This window comes from Anguilla anguilla, chromosome 7 (assembly GCF_013347855.1).
Source record: "Anguilla anguilla isolate fAngAng1 chromosome 7, fAngAng1.pri, whole genome shotgun sequence".
Classification (NCBI taxonomy): Eukaryota; Metazoa; Chordata; class Actinopteri; order Anguilliformes; family Anguillidae; genus Anguilla; species Anguilla anguilla.
This window is the reverse complement of record NC_049207.1, coordinates 9,142,272-9,160,020: the sequence shown is the minus strand read 5'-3', so window position 1 is coordinate 9,160,020 and position 17,749 is coordinate 9,142,272. Positions and strand designations below refer to the sequence as shown.

At 44.4% G+C, this 17,749-nt stretch overlaps 1 protein-coding gene across 1 annotated transcript; it reads left to right on the top strand.

The window, feature by feature from the left end:
* Positions 1-13,925: 13,925 nt before the first annotated feature.
* On the top strand, positions 13,926-17,466 carry LOC118231861 (extracellular matrix protein 2). Its single transcript, XM_035426181.1, has 4 exons — positions 13,926-13,997; positions 14,178-14,810; positions 15,432-16,041; positions 16,374-17,466. Exons 1-4 carry the CDS (start codon positions 13,931-13,933, stop codon positions 17,464-17,466), a joined length of 2,403 nt encoding a protein of 800 aa, XP_035282072.1. The 5' UTR covers positions 13,926-13,930.
* Positions 17,467-17,749: the final 283 nt, after the last annotated feature.

Sequence of the window (17,749 nt, the reverse complement as noted above, 5' to 3'; positions counted from 1 at the left end):
TGCAAAAGGATACAATGAATGATAGAAATATTACTCTGTTATTATAATGCCGATGATGTAAATATTATTCAGGAAAATAATGGAATTCAGCTGAGGCATTTTACAGCGGATTGATTTTCAAATCTCAGAGGGAATGCCCTTCAAGGGCACATCACAATAATGTGGTTTATTCGGAAGGATGGATCTTTCCTCCGAAACCAAAAGCATTCAAGTGTGAGGTGATTTTTCAACATTTATTTATTGTATTAAAGCATGTTGCTGTTGCTATTAAGCAAGAGTCATGATATCACCTTGCTGACACAGTTTTGCAAATTTGGAAAAGATTAGTTGCTCCTTCCTTCATTTCGATTAAACATTTAGTGAACGGACTAGATAAATCCCAGTCTGTGTAGAGACAGAAACAAAGGATTCAGTGGATACTTACAGCACAGTATGGGGTCAGACAGACAGTAATCAATAGGGGCCCCATATATCTGTCTGCTGGGGTCTTTTGGAGGTGGAAGCCCTTAGTCTAAGGCCTCTGCCAGACAATCTGTTTAATCCACCAAAGGTCTGGATTACTCTGTCTGATGCAGGAAAACACAACAATATCAACATTGTTTTTCCCTATTCTGCAACAGTTACAATCGTCATATTGTTGTCCCAAAACAAGCGATTTATTGATTTCGGTCTCAGACATGGGACAATCTGTGTTATTCAGCATTCAGAATCGAGTAGCTGTTCAATCATCTTTTCAGTGAGGGTTATTGGAACATTATCAACTCTGTCTCATCAATAATTTGTGTCTTGTGTGGAAAAATAAAAATTATACAGGCATTCAAGTTAATTGAATACAGAGTCACAGATACAGTTTATACAAGGATGGAGATCGCTGTTTGAAGACAAAGACATGAACGGCACTGTGGACAAGGTCTCAACGTTTCCTAAGAAATAAAGCTTTGTTATTATTAACTAATGGATTCTAAAAAAATGTATTTAATTTCAGTTCACTTCCTGAATTGAAGTTCTTTGCATATTTCCAATATTTGTTTCATAAAGACATTGTGTGTGAATGTTTTTAAACTGAATAAATGCGTGATGACACAATCGCTTCTTGTCACTTTTTTGTGGTCACTGGCACAGTAGCATATTTTCACGACCGCTTATATCCACAGTAGCATTATTGTCACTGAAAAAAAAAACCTCAAAAAGATGTGATTAAAGATGTAATAGAAGGGTTTTGTGAGACATCTGTCAGTGTATGTCATGACACACATGATGCACAGCACCACCACCAAGGCAACCTACAAAATATATTGCTGATCATTTTTTCATGTTATGATACATGTCATGAAGACTTATGAGCAGCACTTATGGCATGGACCTCGGGCACCGTGTTATTTAACGTCAAATAAAGAGTAACGATTTAATTAAGTAAGGAAACAAGAAAGTGGGAGATCACATGACCCCCATGTCAGAATGGGGGATCACAGAACCCCCTTGTGAGGAGTCCCAGTGAGGAACGTGTGGTGTGCTTGTATCGTCTATTTTGGGATTTGGGAGACTATTCACATGTTTGTCCTGGGATGTCGGCAGAAGCAGAATTTACAGCAGCCTATTTATGTAATCACGTCACTAAAAAAGGACTAAAGTCCTTAGTCTGTGTTTGCCATGCGAAAAAAGACAAACATTTGGACAGCTGATAAGGAAGAGGAGTTGACAGACCAAGAGTGAATCTCCTGTCCTGTGAGAAACCTCTGTGTTATTCAGCATAAGGAATGCTAGTTTCCAATAACAAAAATGTACAAAAACAATGTCAGCCAAAATATTTTTTATTATGAGGGTTCAGATAGATGTACTTTTCGAACATAAAACTTCAACAGTTAAAGTCACTCTTACTCTTCCAGTGTGTGAATTGTTTGCTTACAGATACCTTGTGAGAGGACCCGTTGCAACTGCTGTTTGTTTTAATACATCTGTCTTGAACGGTGCCGTAATAATAATCTCTGGAGTTTCCACTTGTTAGCTCGATGCACTGGAGCGGTTAGAGCAGCCTTATCTACGTTCTGAACATAGGCCTGTGCGCTGACAAACGCTCAGGTGGTTCGGTTCCAGCGAGCAATTTGATCAGGGTCAAACATTAGCTTTTAATCACCGCCTCATTATCAGTGACCTGGGAAAGCGGAGATAAACGCTGGAACGGGCCGATGGAAAATAACACGTTGCCTTTTTGCCGTTAGAAAGATCTTCTGTGATAAAAAAAAAAAAAAAAGTGGCACCGTAATGAGGCCTATCTCAACACTGCAGGCAGACTATCTGATATGACATAAGTTGTGCAGCGCCAGGTGCGTATTCTAATATAAGCAAGGTCAATATTAACCTGCGGCGGGGGGGTCAGGATTGATAGCATTATGCAGGGTGACGTCGGGCCTCGATGTTTGAACAACTGAAACTGCCGCTCCAGTGGCCAATTTTCATTTTGAAATACTGTGTTTCTTGAGGTCAGCTGGTGTGGGGAAAATCAATTTCAGGGCCTTTTTGCAACCTTAGTATACAGCTTATAAAGATATGAAGCAGAACTTTTTTTCCACATAGAAATATTTACCATATATGGGTGGGTACCTCCACACAAACTAGCAAGCAGGTAAGGTATATGCTGTAGGTGATTCAGTTACCTGGTTAGCTGGCCAATAAGACAATTATTTTAAACAGTTAAAAGTATAGTGTTGTGGTCTTACCTTTACAGTTTCTGTTTTACCCCTGGTTTTGGTATGCTGCTTCCTGTATTACATGGAAATAGGTTGACATCCTGTTAGGCCCATCTTCACAACATGTTTATGTTCAGACCTGTAGAGTTTGAATTTGTGCATGCATTTACTTACATTCACTTTCATTTTTAATTCAGAATTCTGTTTGTGCGTGTGTACATGCATGTGTGTGTGTGATGCCTTCAGCCAAGAAGTAAAGCAAAGCATCATAGGTGATCATTAAATCAAAATTTTGAAGGCAAATGAAAAATTCCCATGTTTGGGAAATGCACAAATGCTGGACAAGCTGCAACATGCAGATGCAGATGGATTGCATTTTGGCACAGGTATCTGTGTGGGGATTTTATAGTGCATAAATGCAAACTTATTAACTATTTCTTTGCGGCAGTCAAATGTACAGCATGCACTATGATCACATATAGTGTTGCAACAGCACCTGTTGGATTAAATCAATCAATCAATCAATGAATCAATTTTTATTTGTATAGCGCTTTTAACAAAGGAGCTTTGTCACAAAGCAGCTTTACAGAGAACCGGCCCCCAAAGAGTAAGCCTAGGGCAACAGTGGCAAGGAAAAACTCCCTGACTGATAGCAGGAAGAAACCTTGAGCAGAACCGGACTCAGAGGGGGAACCCATCTGCCGCGGGCAGGCACCGGTTTGTTATGGAAAAGGATTAAACACTTTTCATTGGAGTTCACACCGTGACAATGATGCAGGAAGTGTGCATTTATAGGCCCACCAAGCACTGCAGGGTGACAGAACATTTTAACTGCTAGGTTAGGCTATTTCTTAACATCTGCTAAAAGCACCACCCCTCCCCTCCACCACCACCAAATGCACACACACACACACACACACACACCAGCGGTGCCCTATAGGTGTCATGGAAACCAGCAGCCGGGCTTGCCGTGCCGTCTGTTATTTCAAACAAAACCGAACCGCTTAATAATAGCACCTGCTGTGCGCCGCCTCACAGGGGCGCATGCCACGCGGTCCGGAGACATTTCGAAATGTAAACTATTTCCTGTGCGTGCTCGCCGCGCTCTGGAGTGGCGCATGCAAAGGGCCGTTCACATGAGCAAGAAGCCTGCCCGCGCGAATCCCCGCGCGAACTCTCACGGCACAGGAGGAGCCGCAGGTAGGCTTAGAGCTAGCATGTTAAAAACAGGCTCGGCGTGAAGGCACGCAAGGCTAGCACTGGGAAACAAAAAACTGAGGGGTCCTAGGGAGAGCCTTAAGTCCACAAATCAACTCCCTCGCCCTGGTAATGGCCCTCACTTGATTTCAGATCCGGAGGGGAAACGCCTGAGAGAAAGTAGAAAAGATCGAAGATGGAGAGGATTATAGGTAGAAAGGAGGTCATGTGAACGTTAGCTGTGTGGAGCTAATATTTGCTCTATGGTACCAGGCAGGGGTCAGCACAATCATCCTCCATGATGGACGCTTTACAAATGCATGGGACTTCTTTTATGCGAACCTGAAAGGCATGAACATTTTTTTGCATTTTTAAACGGATGATTTTGACCGTTTTTACATCGCCCCTATGGAGCTGTGGAGCTACTGGCCACGGTCGGCAGTGGAGTGGTCCGGATTCGGTCCGGGATCAGACATAAAAATAAGTTCCATGGACACTGGCGTCCACGTACGAACACATGGCTGACCCCTGGTCTGAAGTTGGAATAAGTTATCTTGCACTAAGTGCTTTATTGATGTTACACTTACACTCGCTGGTCTGGGAATGCTGTTTGCCAGGTCTGGCTCTGTTGCTTGTAAAGCTTCAGTGGATGCACTCAAGTCCTCTTTAATTGCAAGTTGCTCTCGATAAGTGTGTCTGCTAAACTAACGTAATGTAATGATACAGCAGTCAGAGTCTAAGAGTTTACATAATTGTTATTCTGTCTGCATTAGGTCCACACGGAATACATTGCTCTTACATTACTTCCCTGGTGCATCGGTTCCCTCTCCTTCCTTTTAGTTAGAAACTGAACTGTGGATCTTGGAAAAGTGAAATACTGATTGAGCAGACATGTGAATGTAGCCACCCCCTTGCTGGTGAGGATATACCGCATGAAAGTAAACGTCTCTTCTGTAATATCATCCTCTCCACGATGTTCAAATAAATCTCTGCCCTCTGTAAGAGGGACTAGTTACAATCCCTGGCTGATATCTCACCCAGGAACTCCAGATCTTCTTGCAGATTTGATGTGCTCTTAGCATAATGGTCTGTGGTTTCCGTGGCATGGTTCACTCTGATTGGCCTGTGCTGGGACTCCTTTGACCAATCAGAGGCCAGTTGTCAGGCAGCCTGGCCCTTGTTTAGAGAGTCTGTCTGCCTGTACCTCACACACAGCTGTGCCTTTGAAAAGCCTCTGGTTTAGTGCATAATTATATGGCTTTCTGAGCAAAACCTCCACACTGGAAATATACACAAACTATAGTCTTCCCCTCCTTAAAAGAAATATGCACACAATCTGCTCCCCACCCCCCTCCTCACCCTCAAAATAAACATATGGTGTACACTATTTGAACTCTCTCCAGCCCCTCCACACCCCCAACAGAAATTTACACACAATCTCAGTTTGAGCTTTAGATATCCCCAAGGAAATTTCTATCAGACTTCCAATTCTGTGAATTCCAAATGCCATAACTGATGCTTTATGAATAGGTTATTTTCAAACATTTGCCAGTTGCTTGAAAGATGTTTCCATGGCATGGTTCATACTGTATGTGCTTGTAGTTAAAGGGTTTCTACTGTTTCCGTCTGCTAAGATACAGTACTGAAATGTGATACTGTATGCTTATTTCTAATATTTCTGGGTGTAAATACAGATCAAAGTGTGTTCAGTTATTGCTGCACATGCTTTTATCAAAGTGACTAATCACTGCTGGTGTGACTGACCCTGATGCTTATCTAAGCTGGGAGGGCTGAAAGGGTTGTCAACATTTTCTTAAGTGGTTTTGATCAAATGAGTAAGGACTCCTTTGGCAAAAGAAAATCCCCAGATCTGCGTCAAACAAAAGTCCAAGATGGTGCGTCAGCTGATTAATCAGAAAATATAGACCTTGACAGCGAACAAAACATATGCTGCACTCTCACACACATCAGCTAATCAATATCCACTCTCACAGCTTCAACACACACTCCCACGTACGTGTGCGCGCACACACACACACACACACTTTAGTAAATGTGTTCTATCTGGGCCTAAATATAAGGCATATGCAAGGCTTATGTAAAACAAAACAAAGTTTAGGCACAAACACAAAGCTGAATTCCCTTTTTTTCCTCACTTGAGTTTCGCATACATGCGCAATTCAGGTTACTGGCCCCCTCAAGAAGAAAATCACATCAGTTTACTGTGTTCTGTACACAAAGTTACACCTTCAACCGTATCAACCAAAGTTTTCACTCTTTGCTTTGCGTCTCGCTCTATCTTCTCTTCTTTTTTTTTGCTCTGAAAACAAAGAAGATGCGCAGACCCTGAGCCCACATTGTGTGGAAATCAATAAGGCGTCTCTCTCTGCTCTAAGCCTCTGAGGCGGGTTCATTACCATGATGAATCTCTCCCAGGTGCGCTGTGGGTCCCCATGACTAAGGCCAGCTTAAGTTCAGTCACTGAGGTCTGTATCCTCCAAGGTGGCTTTCGGTGACACATTAATACTGTGTTTGCTGGAAGGTTGCAGCGTGCGTAGTGTGTTAGCTAGGAATCTGTCGGTTGTACCCGACTTTGGCTGTTCAGGGGTTGCATTGTTATGCTATGAAACTGATTTCATAGTTTTGATCTTGTGATGACATGGCTCCACTTTTGCAGGGAAAATAAGGGTGTGTTATGTCTTGGCTGGGAAGCGATTGAGATCTGTGAATGGTTCTGCTGCTATGATGATTTTTATACACTGTTAAGCAAGTGAAATCTGGGAATCAATGGAGGTCCTGGCAGAATTTAAATCAAACCTGAAATTGGGGCCGAAGTTTACGGACTCAGCAGAGTTTCATCTTTCTGTCAGTGTGGCATTATTAATGAGGCCTGGCCTTTGCACTGAAATGGTGTCCTGCTCTTTGGCAGCAGCGTCTGGATGTGACTGCCCCCTAGTGGAATAAAAAGGGGCAGCTTGTTTGCTTAAATTCACTCTAAATGCAGTACCACTATCCATAGCCCTTTGCTACTTACAAAAAGGGCTAGGTGTGCTTTGGAACCCAACTTCTTTTTAAAGGAGCTTGTAAACATACTCTGCCCCAGTAAAAGATACAATAACTTCAAACTTCCCCAAAGGAAAACAACATTATGTTAACATTTAGTACCAGTTGGAGGTCCCTGTCAGACCATGCTAAACTCTGGTAATGTTTCAAAATTACGATCTTGTTTTTTTTAAATGAAGAAATCTTCATAAAAAACAAGATTTTGAAATGCCTTGTGAAATGCCTGCTGTGGATGTGAGTAAGCATGTTTCGAAATAGGAAACAAAAAAAAAAAAAATCAGAAGAATCAAAGAGTCTTTAGTAAACTGTGTAAACTGTAAAATCTGTGTGTGTGTGTGTGTGTGTGAGTGAGTGGGTGTGTGTGTGTGAGAGAGAGAGAGAGAGAGAGAGAGAGAGAAAGAGAGAGAGAATGTGTGAGAGAGAAAAGGGTGGGTTTGTTTGTGTCTTTGGAACATCTTCAGTGAGACGCAGCTCTAACCAACACATAAATGAAATTATTAAACGAAAGAATGGTGGTGTTAGGAACCAAAGCTTCTTAACATGGAATCCAAGTCAGGACAATGCAGGAAATCACCAAGACAGCAAACACTGTACTAGAGAACAGAAAAGTTGATTGTAGTCACACTGGCCAGTGGGAAGATCACTGAAACACCACACAGGTTTGCAGTGCAGCAGTCTTCAGAGCAATCGTCCTTTCTAACGGGTTAAAAACATTCAGGAGGGCCTGATATGCCATACACGTTCCATCTTATCTGTGAGGGCACAACTCCGTGTTCTAAAATGTACAGTATGTTTTGTTGATACACATGCACATCCTTATCTTAACTGTTAGGGAACGATGCCTTGTGACACCCACAGATCTGCGTCAGAAAGGACAAAACGTTTTCCCCCTCCTCCTTCCTTACTTCTTTACCTTTCAGCCCATTCATGTTAAGACTCATTCCCCTGCAGCCAAGCCTCCTTAATGTACTGAACCCTTGGCGAAAGATGCATCACAGATAGGAAGCGGCTCTGGGCCGGATCTACACCGATTCTGGCCCAAAGTCAGTCGGGATGCTTCTGTAGGTTCACACCCCTGACAGGACCACATTTCAAACACATCAGTAGTTTAATTAAGCTCTGTTTGTGAGTGCCCTCTCAAACGTTCATTAATATCTGAGGCTGCTGGAAAAGAGAAACATCCTTCAGGGGATGAATATGGCAAATATGTATGAATATTATTGATGCCATGTAAGGGTTTTCACACAGTAAAGTGTTCAGGGTTAATTTAACTCTAACAGAGTACATTTGAGTCCAGTATGTTCCATAGTTTACTCTGTAAGAGTTGATTTAACACTGAACATTTTACTGTGCACCCTTTGGTTTGTATGATGTAGATTTTCCATAATCGGTGAGAAAATGAAATGTGCACAAGCCTGGGATAGAAAAAATCTAAAAATCATTTGTTTCCACAACAAATACTGTCCCCTATTGACTCACCACAGATTTGGACAAGATGATGCAGGCAATAATGACCAGGGGATGTTATGTGAAGCACTTTATGGTTGTTTGATGTTTAATGTTTTAATATTCTTGGCCAGTTTTTGATCAGTGTACATTTCCTTTGTTTTTATATTGTTCCCTGTGTTTAGCACTGCAGGAAAATAGCTATTTTATAATAGATTTATACTAGACTTTACACTACATTAAATGGACAATAAAGTGTTCTACTCTATCCATAGCCTTATAAAGAAGAAGAGTAGGACAGTGGATGAAGCTTAACATGTTAACATTCTGCATAAGCAAAATGCATGTGTTTTAATGGCTCTGTCCTGCTGACAGCCCAGGGGTCACAGACAGCCCCACTGTTTGGCTTCGACGTCCCCCTCCCCCCCCCCCCCCGTAAATCGATAGCAGTCTGCGCCCCTTGGCCTTTGACCCCTGACCCACAACGAGCAGAAGAGGTCATAGCAGATGGGTCCGCCCAGGGGGAGAGGCCGCCTCTTTTACACCGAGCGTGGCGTCGGTTTGCCTTCTGTCTGAGCTCGTCACAGTCAAAGGGCCCGGGACAATGGATTCGCCGGCTGTGTCTGTGCTCTAGCCCATAAGCGTCGCTGACCTGGGGGCTGTGTGTGTGTTCGAGCCCAGCCACTTCAACGATCCACCCAGGGTCCGTGTCTGGATCTGTGCATTGTTTTCAGTTCCACACACTCCAGCCTTTCTCCCTGCATTTGGGTAAGCAGGAAGGGGCTTAGGTAGAACCGCAGTTGTGATTCAAACGTGAAGGATTGACCTCATCATTCTAAAACAGTGACGGCAGCATAAATTTGAAGTTATAAATAGCAATATATTTGCGGTAGCAAGTATTAACACCTCTGTTCTCTCCCCGGCAAAAGCTCTTTGATGTAGAGATGAAATTGTCAAGGGAACTGTCCTGAAAAAAACATGTTTATGCACACAGAGCTGATTACTGGGAAATGATCATTTTGCTTGTGGAATATTCATAGAACTGTATTTGATGGATGCCCCACTTGCAGCTATATAACATCTAAGTAATTTGTGATTTGCATATGTACTTTAATGTCAAAGTGGGGTTAAATATGGGTTATTGAGTGATACTACTACTACTACTACTACTACTACTACTACTACTACTACTAATAATAATAACTAGACAATTCCTGAAGAAATTGTGAAGTGTGGTTGCCGCCAACGCATAGTCGACTTTGTGCTGAACAGAGTGAACAGTGTCTGTAGTATGAGCAGAAACAGAGTATTGTGTGTGCAATAATATCAAGGCAACAAGGTGATTTGCGACACATATATACATAGCTAAATTAACTTAAATTAAGTTTTCATCAAAACTTGATGTGTGCTATGGTGTTCAAGGTGGTTGCTAGGGTGTTGCTAGGTGGTTGCTATAGTGCTGTATGTGGTTGCTAAGGTGTTCTAGGTGGTTGCTAGGGTATTGCTAGGTAGTTGCTATGGTGTTTTACGTAGTTGCTAAGATGTTTTACATGGTTGTTAGGGTGTTGCTAGGTAGTTGCTATGGTGTTTTACGTGGTTGCTAGGGTATTCTAGGTGGTAGCTAGGGTGTTGCTAGGTGGTTGCAATGGAGTTGTAGGTGGTTGCTAGGGTGTTCTAGGTGGTTGCTAGGGTGTTGCTAGATGGTTCGTATGAAGTTCTAGATGGTTGATTGGGTGTGGCTAGGTGGTTGCTACGGAGTTGTAGGCGGTTGCTATGGAGTTCTAGACGGTTGCTATGGAGTTTTTGATGGTTGCTAGGGTGTTGCTAGATGGTTGCTATGGTGTTCTAGGAGGTTAGAGTTAGGGTTACGGTTACAGCTAGGGTTAGGGTAAGGGTTACAGCTAGGGTTTAGAGTTAGGGTTACACCTAGGGTTAAGGGCACAGCCAGGGTTAGGGTTAGGGTTACACCTAGGGTTAGGGTTAGGTTTAGGGTTACAGCTAGGGTTAGGGTTAGGTTACAGCTAGGGTTAGAGTTAGGGTCCAAAAAATGGGTGGAATAAAGAAGAATAATATGTCAGATAATCGTAGTGTGATTACCAAAGGCAACCACACTAATAATAATAATAATAATAATAACAATAATTATCATAACCATAATCATAATAACAATAATAATAATAATATAGTTAAGGTAGGAAAACTCACCTCAGATACCACTGATGTGTAACACTCACTTGAGTGATGTACGGCAGCCATTTTGCAGCCGAGAACTCGGCCGGCACAGTGATTGACAGATGTGGAGTGCCGGATCAGGAGCCTGACAGGAGTGACAGCAGCACCCCTCTGCCATGCCGCGCCGTGGGGCCCCTGCCCTGACCTTCTGCTGTGACGCTCAGCTGACATATACTTCAGACGCGAAAATTACTCATAGACGAGCGCACATCCGCAAAGCAAAAGGGGCCACTATTCTGGCTGTCCTTTCCACGGCTCTGCAGGGATTCTGTGCTTTTTCCCATAATGCCACGGGAGAACAGAGAACAATAATAAGTAGCATGGAGACACCAAAGCTTATGTGGTGAGCCAGTGCATAATGGCTGGGGTTAATAACTCGGCTTATTCTCTTTGTGAATCATACTGTTATGGCACTCCTTCCTCTTAACTATGCCACAATGACACCACTGCTCACCTCAAGTGTATTATAGTAAGCAGAACAACATTGTCTAGCTGCAGATTACATTAGATGCTGTATCCTGCAAGTTCCTACACGTTAAATTAGATAGTGTCCACACACCCACACAGTGTGTTTGATCAGAAACAAGTCTATTATCACAGTAGTACCTGTTCCACGCACAGGTATCCCTCCAAGATAGCATGCATCCCACTTCCTATTCGCCAGTGTGGTGTCTCATTTGCATTCCACGGGCCATTTACATGCTAATGCCTGTGCATTATGGATAGTGTGCAATGAGGCATCATGGAGCGGTTGTCTCAGATGACAGTAATTCTATTTACTCAACGCAATTTCACCTATTTTATGGCACCATTAATGCCACTGTGTAATTCCTCCCGAGGGTTCAACTTGAGTTATGTACATATCTCATGACCAGAGGACAGAAGAGAATATTAATGACCTGCCTTCTTATGTAATGTTGTATAACGATCTCCCTATGTTAAAACTCCAGTTACTGCTTCCTCAGTAGGCATTTGCTGCCACCTTCTGGTAGTAGTAGGGTATTTCTTCTTCGCCTGATCCCCACTATAATACAGTGATTCATGAACATGTAACATTCAAATAAATAAATAAATAAATATTTGCTGGTATATGTAAAAATTTTGGGGGAAAACAAATGTAAAATAGCCTGTACATTATGAATACAACTCAGAGTACAGATCCCAGATGCTTTTTGTGTAGATCTAACAGTCTGTGAACAGATGGCTATGCAGTCTGTGGACTTCTGTTACTGTTGGTCACTCAGAAATACCAAAGAAGAAGTAAAATAATTTGTATATTGAGGCAGACCCAATGTTCATACAGAGGAATGTTTAATTATGCAGCCGGCCCCAAGGCCCCAACAGAATCCACAGTTTGTTTAAATGCGTCCTTGTTTGCTGGTGGTTTCACACAAGCTGCATTTTAATTGACATCTGGGTGAGAATATTCCAGCAATGCAGTGACGATTCTCTGCGCTTTGAATGGATCCAGGGTGCTGCGATGCATGCCCATCGAGCCCACAGAACTAAATGCCATGCAACTGCATTTATGCTATTGTGCATAATCCGCATGCTGTGAAAATGCATTGAATAAACCTGAGAAATTTCCGGACAAGGCTTTGCATGTAAAATAAATGAATAAACAAATTTGTGAGAAGGTTTGGCTTTGATGATCAAGTAGCCAGTAGTGAATGAAAATGATACAAATTATGTGCTTCTTAGTCAGCAATCCAGGAAAAATGAATAGTTAGTGATAATATGAGGTGGGCGATTTGAATTTCAGTCATTGTGTAAACTTTCTGTTAGAACTTATGCCACTGATCATAACTGTATCAAAGGCATTTACTGATCAGACCTACTCTTTTCCAGTCTTTGGTTCACTCTGGTTAATTCCTGTCCAATTAAATGCATTGTTGTCAATTCTGGTCCAGTGTTGCTCACTTCGATCCGTGCCTGTCCACTTCAGATCGGTTTAGTTTACTAAAAATCTGTCAGATAGTCTGTCATACTCATACTAGCATCATCTGAGAATCATTAATGAGTGGCCCAGAGTCATAGGCGGCATCATCGTTAAGCAATTTGACTTGGACCTGAGGAACCACCCTGGATCCTGTGGTGCACAGGACTCCAGCTCCCCTCCCCCAGACAGCTACATTAAAACCGGAAACATCACCCAGGTGGAACTTCAGAGGAGAGAATGGTCAAATACAGTATTGCATACTGTACCCTGCCCGAACATTTCACACTTCAGTCCCCCTGTGACATGCTGAGGATATATTGAGGTGAAGGTAGAACCTGCGTGCAGTTCCGACAAGACCGGTCTCAAGCCTACACTGTAAAAAAAGAGAACAGCTCTGTTTAAGTAATGAATGAACTATTTCAGGAGTGTGTTGGTCAGGACACGACGATGTCGATGAGGTTTGGGGTCCACCCCTGTCCGTAGCCGTCGTCTCGCCAGAACCACTTGTCACCAGAGTGCCACCGGCCAGGCCCTCACGATGGCCCGGGAAGACAAACAGCCCGGGACCTGGACAGCGTTCCTCATGGGCCCTCTCCGGGCATTTCCCCTCCGGGTCCCAGGATTGATCCTCCGGATTCTTCTGTCCTGGTGTGTACGTGCGAAAATCCGAGTGATGAGAAGGGTCTTTAAAGGGCCATTAAGAGGTCACTCTCCAGGTCACAGGCAGGTCCTGAATGTGTGTCCATCCTGGGCCTCGGGGTGAACTTACCGGCAGTCACTCTCTCCGTCCCCAGACCAGGAGCATCGGGCATGACTTCCACTCCTGAGGAGTACAGACGCACACAAAGATCAGGACTGTACAAGGACTCACAGAATCACGAGGTACTGTAAGTGATACCTGCGATCTCTCTTCTGAAAGCATTTAGCAGTTCGTCTCTACCTCACTAGTGGTAGTCGGTGGTTAGCAGGGTCTGACAGGGGAGTGTGCTAACATGTTTAATGGCGACACAATGACGGCAGCAGGAATTGATCTTCATTTTGTGAGCGTGAAGACGAAACCATAAATCCATGGCGCGTATCTAGGTCACCTCTCGCCCTCCAGCAGGACTCTGCGTGGCGTTGCTTCATACAGAAGGATTTGATTAGGGGGAAATGGATTTACGGATTTGGGATTCATTTTGCTGGCAGAATCACCAACTGAAGTTGAGTCTAAACATGGAAAATGTTCTGCTGCGTGCCACTAATATAATTTTCCAAACCTCCACTGAGACAGCAGTTAAGTAATTTTGTAGTTAGAAACAAGCCTACTTTTAAACATGACCATACTGGTATTTCATCTTTTTTTTCCTCTGTAGAGTCCAGTATAATGGAAAAATTTGCACTGATGCTGTGGATCTTTCTGGTTCCTCTCCATGCATACGTGCTTCAACCCAGTAAGTATAAAATCATGTCAGACTAACAAACTACTGTGAATGCTGTATAATTGTGTTGAAGTTAAAACTAAAGAAAATTGTGCAATGGATTCACTCAGTTTTATCTGATCGGTTTTGATTGTAAGCAGCTAGGACCTTTGTGCTATGAACACCTGACCGTAACTGTTTGTTGCTGCTCAGGTGCAGATGTGGTGGCGATAGAGGACTCCTGGAGTGAGGGGAGGTCCTGGTATGAGGACGGGAAGGATGGCACAGGGGAACCTTTGCCTTCGGCTGGGGATCAGGACTCACATGGGGAAGGTGGTGCAGAGCAAGAGAGGGGCCCAAGAGCTGAGGCCGGGGAGGTGGAGAGGGAGGAACGTTATGATGCAGATGGAGACAACCGAGAAGACGATCAAGACGAGGGGAAAAGGCACGAGGAAAGCCACAGAGAAGGAGATATGGAGGAACGGAGAAGTCTGGATGAGGAAAACAAAGAGGTAATGCAAAGAGGAAGAGATGAATATGATGAGAGAGAACTCAGCGATGATTTGGAGGAGGGACAGAAAAGAGGAGCACACAGAGATGATGATAAAAAAGAAGAAGAGGAGGGAGATGAAAATGAAACGGATGAGAGGCAAGAAGATGAGAACGGAAAAGACAAGGACCAGGTGGGAGAAGAAATGGTTGAGGTGAACAGGAATCTGAGGGAATATAGAGTTGAAGATGGTAGGAAAGAGACAGAGAAAATTTCCAGTCCCTCTATAGAGAGAGACATCTCTCATTTGAGCCCTAACCCCAGTCCCTCTGTTGCAAAAGACATCCCCCATTTTGGTCTCTCTATAGAGACAGACATTCCCCATTTGACCTTTAACCCTGATCTCTCTATAGCAACAGACATCCCCCATTTGAGCCCTAGCCCTAGTCCCTCTATAGTAACAGACATCCCCCAATGGAGTCCTAATTCTGATCTCTCTATAGCAACAGACATCTCCCATTTGAGTCCTAACCCTCTTCTCTATATAGAGACAGAAATCTCCCATTTGAGCCCAAACCCCAGTCCCTCTATAGTAACAGACATCCCCCAATGGAGTCCTAACTCGGATCTCTCTATAGAGACAGCCAATCCCAATTTGACCCTTATAGAGACAATCTCTGATTTGAGCCCGAACCCACTTCACTCTATAGATACAGACATCCCCCATTTGAGTCCTAACCTTGATCTGTATAAAGAGACAGGTATTCCAAATTTGAGCCCGAACCTTGGCCTCTCTATAGAGACAGACATACCCCATTTGAGTCCTAACTATACAGAGACAGACACCTCATATTTGAGCCCTAACCCTGGTCTCCCTTTAGAGACAAATACTTCACATTTGAGCCCTAACCATGGTCGCTCCGTAGAGACAGACATGTCTCATGTGACCCCTAACCCTGGTGTTTCTATGGGGATAGACATCTCCCATTTGAACCCTACCCCCAGCCCTACCCTCCATGTAGATCAGAACTCTTCAGTATCACAACAGGGCCTGGACCCATTCCAAACCCCTCTCCCTACTGCGGACAGCACTGTTGCTCCAACTGTCATTCAGGGGCCAGTGACAGCCAGAGAAAATGAAGAACCCACCTTCACCGCAGTGAAACCAATCAGTGCGCCTGTTCAACTTTGGAACTTAACGGACAGTTCTCAGCCACGCCTCAGGGAGGAGGAGGAGGGATTAGCTCCCAAGGTGACTGAGGTGAAGGTAGACTCATTCAGAGATTTGACAAATGCAAACTCGGACACACAAGAGCGGAAAGGGTCGGAGAAGGAAAGGTCAAAGGTGAACCGGCCAATGCCGAAACCAAAAAAGAAAAAGACACACCCGGGCAAAAAACCAGGGATGACAGGAAAGAAACAACAAAACAAAGTCAAAGCAGAGGACAAAAGCAAATCCCTAAAAAAAGACAAAAACAAGAAGAATAAAAAGAAGAAGCAGAAGGAAAACAAGAAGACTGAGAATGAGACTCACTTCCCCTATTTTAAAGATGATTACTGCCCCCCTGACTGTGCTTGCTATGGAAGGTAAGAAAGTGGTGCTGGAGTTGATAAATATCAAAAGTTTCTGTTACAGCAATTCTATCTTATCTAATGAAAAATTATGGTATGCCTATCATAAAATATTTTAAATTCCTGCAAATACATATTTGCAAAGATTTCGATTTCACTGATAAATGCAATATGCCAAAAAAAATGTAATGTTTGAATGAACACGGAGTGCAGATCTTCCCTGTATGTAACGTTCTGATGAGCAATAACAGCATTGTATTTTACAACAGATCTTTCAGGAGAAATTGATAGTGCTGTTTATGGTGAGAATTACACATATATGAAGGTTTATGTTCTTTGCCTTTCAGAGTGGTCCAATGCTCAGACAAAGTCTTGGATAAGATTCCGTATGGCATCCCATACAATGCCCGCTACGTCCTCCTCATGAACAACCAGATCTCCGGCATCCAGCTGGACCTACTCCGTGAGTACATGTCACTGGAATTTCTGGTGCTTAGCAACAACCTCCTGACAGACGGAGGCATCGAAGGGGCCTTTGAGGGCATGAGGCACCTGAAGCGCCTCTACCTGGACAGGAACCACCTGGAGAGCATCTCCACTGACCTCCCTCTCTCCCTGGAGGAGCTGCGTCTGGACGGCAACAATGTCAGCGTGATGTCGGAGGTGGCCTGGGCCCGCTGCCCCAGCCTGCAGGTCCTCAGCCTCAACAACAACAGCCTGGGGCCCGAGTCGGTCCCGGACGGGGTGTTCACCCCGCTGACCAACCTTCGCACCCTCAGCCTCGTCCATAACCTCCTGACCGCTGTCCCGGTCCACCTCCCCACCAACGTCAAGGAGCTGTACCTCCGTGGAAACCGCATCGACCAGGTCCCCGGCGACGCGTTCACTGAAGGTTCTGAGCTGCTGGTTCTGGACCTGAGCGCCAACCGGCTGACTAACAAGGGCCTCACCAAGGCCTCTCTCCGGCCCCTTGCTCACCTGGAGAACCTGAACTTGGAGGGAAACCTCCTTAAGAACATCCCGCAACACCTTCCTCCCACCCTCAGGACCCTCAGCCTGGAGGGGAACGCCATCTCCTCTGTCAGCAAAGCGGCATTTTTGAAGCTGCCCCACCTGGAGCATCTGGGCCTGTCCCGCAACCAGATCACCAGGGTGGCCCCCGGGGCCTTCTGGGGCCTACCTGCCCTGCACCAGTTGGAACTGGGACACAATGTCCTCCGTCAGGTCCCTCGGCGCCTGCCCCCCTCTCTGCACTCCGTTTCGCTCGTTCACAACAAGATCCACTCCGTCCCACGGGACTCCTTCTGTACCAAAGGCAAGGATTCACCGCTCAGCAGGCTGGTGAGGGTTCACCTGGAGCACAACCTCATCCACCTGGCGGACCTGGACACCCAGGCCTTCAGCTGCCTGAGGGGCTATCAGGTCATCCACCTCTACTGAGACTGATTCCACTCCCTCTCCATATTTCCACTGAGAATGATTTCTCAGCCATGCCACTTTTCTAGTCGTAAGAACTCCACATCTACATTGTGTTTCTACGGACAGTAACTCCAGATCCATGCCCTATATATGGGCAGAGTAACTCCAAAGCCACGCCCCGTTTATAAGGATTGGAGCAAACGGCTTCATGAAGCCAAAAATGGGCAAAGCTACTATATCTTCTCGTCAGCTCACTGATTTGAGCCATCATTGGTCATTGTGTATTGCTGTGGAAAGCAAAACC

Excerpts from the sequence above, each read along its gene's own strand:
- LOC118231861 (XM_035426181.1), top strand. The coding sequence starts at position 13,931 with ATGGAAAAATTTGCACTGATGCTGTGGATCTTTCTGGTTCCTCTCCAT. Across the intron at positions 14,811-15,431 it reads AAAAGACATCCCCCATTTTG|ACATCTCCCATTTGAACCCT; the intron begins GTCTCTCTATAG and ends CTATGGGGATAG. Across the intron at positions 16,042-16,373 it reads GACTGTGCTTGCTATGGAAG|AGTGGTCCAATGCTCAGACA; the intron begins GTAAGAAAGTGG and ends TTTGCCTTTCAG.